General features: G+C 40.4%; 1 protein-coding gene across 11 annotated transcripts in view; it reads right to left on the bottom strand.

The window, feature by feature from the left end:
- Positions 1-2,110: 2,110 nt before the first annotated feature.
- LOC135946304 (ELAV-like protein 1) overlaps positions 2,111-9,702 on the bottom strand; it is a 48,581-nt gene continuing 40,989 nt past the window's right edge. For 10 of the 11 annotated variants that reach the window (XM_065494484.1, XM_065494478.1, XM_065494479.1 and 7 more), the window contains one exon: positions 2,111-8,068. In XM_065494484.1, coding sequence (XP_065350556.1) covers positions 7,744-8,068 — 325 coding nt within the window. In that variant the 3' untranslated portion in view covers positions 2,111-7,743. The remainder of the gene's footprint in view (positions 8,069-9,702) is intronic. The other variant, XM_065494482.1, reaches the window with a different exon arrangement.

Below are 9,702 nucleotides of genomic sequence, written 5' to 3'. Positions count from 1 at the left end.
TTCGTTCGTTCTGCGTCTCTGACGATTTGAAAAAGGCGGTACACCGCCGTACTCCAATGACCTTTTTATAAAAATTGGTATATCATTCCTCAAAGACCACATCAGCATTTTATTTGCAAAAAATTACCGGATCCGATTCAAAATATTCCTTTCCGCGAGAACTTGAAAATTTTGATGTATTGTACCATTGGGCGTCTCTCAGAGTTTCCGTGAATTCCGTTTTATATTTTTTAGCTTGAGAATAAGTTGTTTTCGCTGAGTTTGAGATTCCTTTCCAGTTTGTTGTTGTTGTGTTTATATAATATAATTATAAGAGATTCTAAAACAAATCCTAAACTCGACTAGCGTACACACTTAACAGTCAAAGACAAAAAAGTATAGCGAGAGATAATATGTATTTGAAAGGTTCGTTTTGTCCTATATACTTAATGCGTGTTGTGTGTGTGTGTGTGTGAGTTGTGTGTTTGTGTGGATAAGTACATAGCTCTTCTTATTCTTTCATAGCGCGTATGTGTTTGTGTGTTCAGCAGAAAATTTGGTTTACTCGCCAAGAATAATTTATACGAGAGTACGAGAATAGAGAGAGTGAGTGTGATAGAGAAAAGTAAACTCAACCGAAGCGGTTTAAATGCACAGATTGTGTGCGTATGCGCGAATCACAAAAAAATTGGATAGCAAATACATAGAATATATCGTGTGTGAGATCAGAATTTTCGTTCACAGGATTTCTTTGGAATCGTCGTGTCGTCACTTGTGCGTCAGACAGAATCATAATCGAGTTTGTGTGAGAGTGTGTACACATATATAACTAATTGAAATTCAACACGCAACAACCAAAGTCCAACCCATCGCTTCTTAAGAGTATTCAATATACTTTTACAGCTTGTCACAGCAATTAATGTATATTTATAGAAGAGAATAAGAATAAAAGACAAGAGTAAAACACAGCAAATTCACGAATACTGCGAAACCAAATCATCTTAAAATCTAAGAGAGAGATCGAGAGAGTCGTCACTTTGTGCACTGAAAAAACTAGCAAAAGCAGGTAAGAGACACTCATTAATTAATTAATTAATTATATCAGACCCGGGCATTTTCGTCGGTCGAAAAACTTTACAATAAAAAACTCTTGGAGTTTGAGTGTCTGGAATCGAATTCAACGTGGCCGAAATTCCGACGAAAATTCCCAAGTCTAGTAAATACCGCGTCGTCGATAAAGAAACGTACACGTGGAAACTGATCGCGGGAGTACATATCGCTTGCGTATTTCGTACAATAGTAATAATAATATCCATGGTATGCGTAATAATATGCAAATGCAATAATCTACCCACATAATAAATGCTGTTTGCTTGATGCAATATATCATAATTTAATCATAATGTGTTTGTGTAATTGTTGTGTGAGTGTGTGTTCGTCGCCGCTGACAAAATCTCGTCTAGCTCATCTCCGTGTTTGCGTGTGGTACGAATAATATAATATTACGTTATAATAATATGGTTCTTGGACACGTAACAATTCAGCGTAATAATAATAGAGAGATTAAGAACATTAATCATAATTATACGCGATCTGCTCTCTCGTATTTTCTTCTTTTTTTAAAAATCGAAAAGACGCCTCCGATCGGTAGTGGGGGAGGGGGGGTGCGAGCCCCCCTCCATTACCGGAGGCTGACCTCCTCCGGTCGCCATCTTGACCGTCCGCTTGTTTATTGGTTCTCCTGTTTCTCGATCAAATTCCGAATTCGCCCGGGTGACTTTTGATATGTGAGCGCGGCGGTCGGCGAGCTGAATATTTGGAAATGTCGATTTTATTTTATTCTTCATAATGACCTGGAAACTCATCGCGACTGATCTGAAGGGGAGGGGAGGGGCGGCTTGCGGGAGGGGCGGGGGAGGAAACGGTGGCGCGTTCATTTGAATGTGTCTCGTGTTTGCGTAGTAGTTTGAAGAGAATCGTTTTGTATAACCACACCAAAATCTAAGAGCTACCATAGAACGTTGAATAATCAATACAATAATTTTATAATGTATAATAATTTATATCAAATAATGAGATATATTATTGCAGCGTTTTTTGTAGTATTTTTTTCTTTTCGCGCGCACAGGGCTCTTTCTTTCTTTCTTTCTATCTCCCGTTTCGTCGATTTTTTTCGTTACTTCACTTCTCTTCTTGTTTGTGTATATAGCACGTGTGTATTACAATATATAATAATATATATGCGTTGAATAATGGAGAGAGGAGGTTGATGGCGAATTCGTCTCAATCGTGTCTGTGTGTGTGTTTGCTCTATTTCAACTCCTATAGTTGTTCTCTGCGCACAAAAAATGGAATGTGTTCGAGAAAGAACTTTGCTTTGTCTTCAGCAGGGTTGAAAATCAGTCATTTCGATCGTGGAGTCAGCGCCCACGACCTCCGAGATGTCAATCAAATATATATTTAATTAATTGTTGATTCTTACAAGTTACACATCTTCGTAGTAGCTGGTATAATCAAAGAGATAAATGTAAATTTACACAGCAATATTAATCTGCTATTTTGATCGCGTTCGTGTGTGTGTGTGAGTGTGTGAGTGTTTGTCTCTCGTTCTTTTTTAGTGTCGTTTAGCATATTATTTATAAATAGTGATAGCGTTTTCCGTACACACACTGCGTTTTTCAATGAGATTCCTGGCTTTGACCAATCAAATCGCGCGGCTAGAATATATATGTACTTTAATAATTTTATGCAAAGAGAGGTATGTAAAGTATGTAGGTCTACACATAATTAGAATAATCTCGTCAATAATTTCTACGCGGCTCGCACATCGCGCGGCGCCGCGCCCTCCGCTGCCCACGCTAAAGTGTCCGTGCTTTGCCCGACCAAAAGTCGAGGCGGTTTTTTATTCTTTTCATCTGACGTTTAGAATCGATATGGAAAAGGTTTGAACACTTTCTTTCATTCTGACCGACCAATCGATGAGGATTTGCGCGGGCGGAGAACGTCGACGCCGCTTTTTCCTCCTCAAACTCGTGTCATAAAATTGCATTGTTTCCTCTTTTTTACTTCATAGCTATACGTGTGTGTGTGTTTGTGAACGATAAAAAGCAGTTTTGTTAATTTAAACAACCATATTTTGTCACATATTCAGCATCCATTCTTGCCTGGTTAGCGTATCTTAATGTTTTTTTTGTTGTGTGTAAAAGTTATTTTTATTTTTTTTCTTAAATATATAGATTTTCTCATCGTTTTCGTCATAGAACAGGCATTAATCACATTATCGAGATAAATGCGTCGTGAAGAGAGCTGCAGTACGCGCGCGCGGGGGCGGGGATCTTTTATTTTTCTTTTCTGGCGATTACTCTTTGGTACACGGAACCAAAAAATATATCTGTGAGTATGATTTTTACATCAGCAGGAATGTGTAATATGGTAGTGGTGGCGGTGGTGTGTGAGTTTGATGTGTGTGAGTGAGTGTGTGTTGCTTATTTTTTTTCCACACCTACCTCATCGCAATCGACTTTTAATACTTCCTCAACCGGTAACAAGATTCATTGCTCTGCTCTCAGTACAATAATATGATATTTTTGTTCAACAATTTCCAGACAAATGCGTGTGGAAAATCATCCTTTACAAGGACCATATTTTTCACAACTTCACAAGTCATGACTGGCTTTTGATATCGTGTGTGTGTGAGAAAGAGTGTACGTGTTTAACATTTAAATTTTCGCTCGCAAAATTTCGTTGTATGCTCTGACACACATTATTTTGCATATCTAATCAGTTTTAATACCTTCAATAATAGAGTAATGCGTGATATTCTTTTTTTTATAAATCGATCAGGTTCGCGCGCAATCTATCTACAAGTTTGGCTCGCAACCCGATGGGATTGCGCTTTTATTTCTCTTGCGTGTGTTTGTGTGTTGCAACATTGTCAAAAATATGGTCATCTTTCCATCTTTTTTCACTTAATTTTTGCTCTGTAATGTACACAGGGGGCTGGGGGGCGGAAGCGCGCTTGAAAAACGAGCACGCGCGCTTCGGGTGCAAATCTCGCTCGAGTCGGTATCGAGGAGCCTTGCTCTTTTGGCAGGAAACGTCGTCCTCCACGATAATAAACTTTCGGGATTATGCGCGTGTGTTTTTTCGTGTGAGTGAATGTGAAAATGTGTGATGTCTGTATCTGTCTATTTACACGTTTGTATAATAAACGGTCGGTTACCTCGAAAAGGACACAAATCGACTGGCAAGTTATGCTGTTGCTTCGTTGCTCTCTCGGCACCTCCGTCCGCCGGAGGGGGCCGCTGTGCTGTAGTTCGCGGCTGCGTCACTTACGGCTTCTCGCAGCCAGCCTCGAAAGAGTCTCTCGACCCAGCTGGCTTTTTTCCTCCGATCACTAAGCGTCTGTTCTTTGCCAATTCATCTCTGAGGAAATTTTTGCTTGGAACTACCGCCAGGTGTGTCTGCATTAAATGCCGAAGGGATGATTGTGCAAATGGCCAATTTTTCCCAGAAAAAAAACGCGCTCACCGGATTCGCTTTAGACAGTGACCACACTTGAAGCAGAAACTTTTTAAATGGGCCGTGGAAAAATCAAATGATTTGAACATTTTTGGAAAAACCTGCAAAAAATCGTTTACCGTGATCACTGAAAAAAATGTTCGCCAGTCAGTTTTGCACGCATCCCTTGAATTCCTTTTCAATTGCCAACCTGGAAACTTCAAACGGTTTCCAATGCAGGAACAGATTGAATTTCCCGTGTGTCAATGGATGGAATAATCAGTTTCCAGACACGGTGAAATTGTGGCGGCGTCCAGTACTATGCTGTTAATTCATTTTCAAATGGCAATAATTTCTGTGACAGAAAAAAAGGTTTCGCTCTGCTGGGCCGAGGCTAACTTTCCACGATATCAGGCTGGCTGGTTCAAAGGGTTGGGGGGCTTTTTAACATGAAATATTGCATACAGCCCGGCGTCTCGTGTCTATCTATATAATATACACATACATAGTACAACTTTTTACTCGTCGTGTTAGGCAAGTTTTTTGTCTTTTGCAAATACTCGGAAAAGAACCGCGATTGTTACTCCTTCGCTACCATTCAATTTTTTTTGGCTAAAGCGGCGGGCGGGGAAGGGGGAAAGTGTGTCGAGATTGTGTTCGTGTGTGTGTGTGTTGTGTAATTTTGGTTCCATTTTCGGTTGATTACAATGATTCGTCTCTCCTTGTTCGAGTTAAAAATCGGCCACTGCTACACAGGAATGTAGTGAGTGTTTACTTTCTGCGTCTTTGATACTTTTATTTAAAGAGAGTACTCGCGGTTAGTAGCAACATTATCTTTACTTTTGATAAGTGTTCTTACAAAAATAAATTTTTATTACTCTTTTCCTCTTTGTCTCTTGGAAGTGTTGTCTTTGGATTTTTTAAATGTCTTTATACGGGCAGCGTTTTTGATAGCGTTCACCTGATTTTTTGATCATCATTTTATTTATATATATAATATATGTATGAGTGTTCGTGTGAGTGTTATAGCATATATATAATATTACATGAAATATGTCTTTGCGTGTGTGTGTGTTTATGTGAGTGTTTTTGTGTGAGTTGGTTGCTTGCCACGGAGCATACCAAAAGTTGGCTCTTTTTCATCAAAATAGTGCTGCGCGCGTTGAGTTATGTGTGTGTGTATTGTGTGTATATTGTGCAACACGAGGTGGAGTCGAAAACATAATCGAGAACAAAACGAGAATGAAAATGAAATGAAAAGACGAATGTGCAATTATACAAATCATACTTTTAATCATACTCATAACTTATCAACTAAAGAACAAACAGAAAGAAATGAGAAAACTGATAATAATAAGAAACGGTAAGAGAATAAATACTTTTCTTTGTCATAATTTACTCTTGGTGTAAATATATAAATAGTGCTTGATCTGCTTCTTATAAAGTAAATAGATAATACTATATAAAACGTGAGATGATCGTTGCGGCGGCGCAATAATTCAACACAAGTGAGAGAAAACCAGCAGCTTTGGTTCGTCGCGAAAACTAAAGAGAGCAAACTTACAAGACTAAAATCCGCCGTCGCTTTTCCAGACGACGGAGGCGCGTTAAAATTAAAACCGACTTCATTGGTGATCGGTGGTGCCACGTAAGAAAATATTCTATTTACGAACTGCGCTCTGAGATGCACAAAAATATTTCAACCAGTGAATGAAAAAGTGAATGAAAAAACAAAAACAATGACACGACAGCAACTGCAAAATTATTCGCTACTACACGAGTGAATGTACAATCAAAGAAAAGGGACTTGAAAATCAAACGAACGAAAAGCAAAATTCCACCATCAGTGTGAGAAAGTTTTCGGGCGTGGAAGCGAAGAGTCGCTTTCCTAGTCTTATGTCGTCGCAGCTTCTTCCTTTGCGTTCTCGCTTTCTCTGCGAATCAGTTTCAACCGAACACTCGACACGTGTTATTTTTGTTTGTTTACAATTCGTACTACTTATCAATTATCAGAATAATTTCCTCTCGAGGTGTGAGTGAGTGACTAGGCGGACTAGCGAAAGCCCTCTGCTAGTCGGCGACTAGTTTTACTTTTTTCTTCCGAGAAAAGAACCGACGAGGTGCGGGCAGGTCTTTCTCGTGTCAAACAAATAAATACAGACACGCACAAAACAGGCGGGGGTCCAAATCCATTGCTCAGGGCCGGGCGGGAGGGGGAGGCTCAGGGTGGCCCCGGGGCTTCCTCCTCCCTGTCGCGGCGACTACCACGAAAAAAGAGGGGAGGAGAGAGTGATGGATGACGCAATCTTAATACACGTGTATGTACAATTAGACAAAAAATTTAATCCGAGCCTCACTTTTCTTTGCAGCGCATCTTTTGAGCTTTTACAAATGTGTTTCATCTTGAAATTTGGAAGTCACTTACTAGAAGTAGGTGTAGGCCTTGTCTTCTATTTACAAACTTTGTTATTATTTTTTGCTTCTTTTGTTTTTCTCTTGTTAATTGTCGATTTGTACTTTCTGTTCGCGGCGAGCGGCCCGGCGGAGGGGCCGGCTCTGCTGCCCGCCTGGATTCGCTCGTCGGAATCAGCGCGGCAATGGACTCAGTGGCGCCTGATCCGTTAAATTCTCAATCAATCAATCATCAATCAATCTCGCTTATTAAATCCTATCGACTGTTCATAATTTTTCGTTCGATTTGACTAGCAACGTGGTCACAGTGGAGGAGATATGACGCAGGAGGCTTTTGTATTCTTTGGATGAGAGGTACATTTTTCGTGTGAGTGTGTAAATGTGTGTGATGTGTGTCCGTGTGTGTTCATGTGTATGTGTGAATCGAAGAGTAAGTGTGAGTGTGTGTGTATGTGTAAGTGTGTTTGTCGCGACACATTGCATTCTTACGTAACACAGCGTAGAGGAGATTCGTACAAATCGTTTCATGTGGTCGCCGTTTCGGTGCACCGTGGTCGACGTCGTCCCTCGAGGTGCAGCAGCGCAGCAGCATTTTAGCCGTAGAAAAACGTCCGTGTGTATCAAATTTATATAATATGTATATAAATTTCTCATTTAGCTCTCCTCTAAAATATTCTCTCTTTCATCAAATACTTTTTGTTTCATTAATTATTATTGTATATTATGCCTTCTTGATGTTGTCGGTCGGTCGGTCGGTTTCATTTTTGAATTTGGCGGTCGCGGGTGTCGAGACAGAAATATGCGGGGTGGGTGTGGGCGGGGGCGGTTCGGGGGCCGGCGGCGGCAGGAGACTTATGCCGTTTTGCTCTTGTTGGTCTTGAACGAGACCTGCAGCACGCGGTTGCCCAGCGTGTAGCCGTTGAGCGACTGGATGGCGACCACCGCCTCATCGTAGTTGGTCATCGTGACGAAGCCGAAGCCCTTGCACTTGTTGGTCTGCAGGTCGCGGATCACCTTGACGCTCTGCACGGCGCCGAACGGCCCAAACAGCTGCCACAGCACGTTCTCCTCCGTCTCCGGCGCCAGGTTGTACACGAAGATGCACCAGCCTGAGCCGTTCATCGCGTTGCCTGGCAGCATGCTGTTGGCCAGAAGGTCACCGGCGAGCGGCGAGTATCTGCAAGTTCACATACCATGTCCTTTAAAATTACAACAAGACGTCCTACACTTACTTCAGGGGCTAAATTCAACGGAACCCGAGCGGAAGGAAATGTCTTTGGATCTAAAACGGCGATTTTTACTGCTAGGCTGAATTTTTACGTGATGTGACACCAAAAGTGAAATTGTTTTCCTTATAAAAATCTGTCAATTGGTGAACAAGATTTTATGCCAATTTATGCAGGAACAAACTTTCGATTGAAGGTAAAAAATGAAATTCTAGTTTGAATTGTGAATTGCTATTATTAATATAAATTTATTTTGGGTCTATATAAATTTTTGTAAGGATTTTTCTAAAAAATATTTCAGAAATATTGTTTGATTTCAAATGATTTCAATGCACAACAATTAGCTGGAACAAAACGGCAGCGAAAAACCGGGTACTTAATGGAATAAAAAATATTCTTCAGTCGAATAAAAAAATAATAATTACATCGGTGAAATTTTTAATAAAAGCAAATTACATATTTCATCGAGTTCCGTGCTCTTATTTCAAATTGTTGCGACCGAAAAGTTTTTTCCTGTCTTCACTCTATGCCTCGTGCCGAATTAAAATGCAACTGGGAAAAGCAAGCAGGCAACACACACACGAGATTCAGCGGTCAAAAGCGATAACGCGGCTCGCGTGCTGTAAAGCCCGGCCTGCCGAGCTTTATTTGAAATTCAAATGATGCGTGTGTGCGCCTCGCTCGACGACGGGGAAAAATTAGACGCGATAACAGGGCAGCGAGCTGAAAACACTGACCTCTGCTACCGTCGGTAAATAATGGTGGTGGTTGCGGGGGCAACGGGACGGGACGACACACATGGCCGCCGGGAAATAATTTGGCCGCACACGTTACGACCGTCCAAATGTGCCGATCAAAATGTTTGCTCTCAACATGCCACATCACAATTAATTGGATAATGGCTCTAGCTAGCGCGTGAAATTCGTTCCCCAAAGCGCGCCGCACCGCTGCGAGTCGGTAAATGAGATCAAGCTCATTTATTTCTGAACTTATAAAGTACCAGTAATAAAGTTTTATGAACTTGAATTAAGGTGGATCTTTATAGGTCAAAAATTATTAGTTTTCATTTTGCATTGCTCTGTCGGCTGTGGCAAGTGGTTAATTATATAAGAAAAATGTTGTTCAATTCAGCAGTGACGTGACTCTTCTCTAAAATTTGCAATAGTCAAATTAAGACAGACTTTGCAATTAAAATTCAAAGTTGGTACAGTTTTCCGAAAATTCAACGGCTTGTACATGTTTTTCTTTTGATACCTCTCGACACAATCTAAGAGTGTGCAAATTATGAGGAGGAAGTTCCCTTCTGGCGAAATAAATTCTGATTTTCAATAGGCTCACTGCTTGCGAAATTGGCACTAAGTGAAAATTTGAGCCCTTTCCTAATTTTTAGTGAGTATTTTAGGAATTGATAAAAACTATTTTTTAGAATTTTACAGAATATCGATCTACTTTCAGCTTGTTCAGGAGTTCAAATCACGTAAAAATTAATAATTTGAAGCTCACGAATCTGTAGTAATTTATTTGACTCTTCTCCAACGTAAAGGTACAGTCCAAAATTATCTATAGCTTGTCTTTTGTCTTAGAT

This window comes from Cloeon dipterum, chromosome X (genome assembly GCF_949628265.1).
Source record: "Cloeon dipterum chromosome X, ieCloDipt1.1, whole genome shotgun sequence".
NCBI classification, from domain to species: domain Eukaryota; kingdom Metazoa; phylum Arthropoda; class Insecta; order Ephemeroptera; family Baetidae; genus Cloeon; species Cloeon dipterum.
The sequence above is the reverse complement of the archived record's forward strand: the minus strand, read 5'-3'. Positions and strand labels throughout refer to the sequence as shown.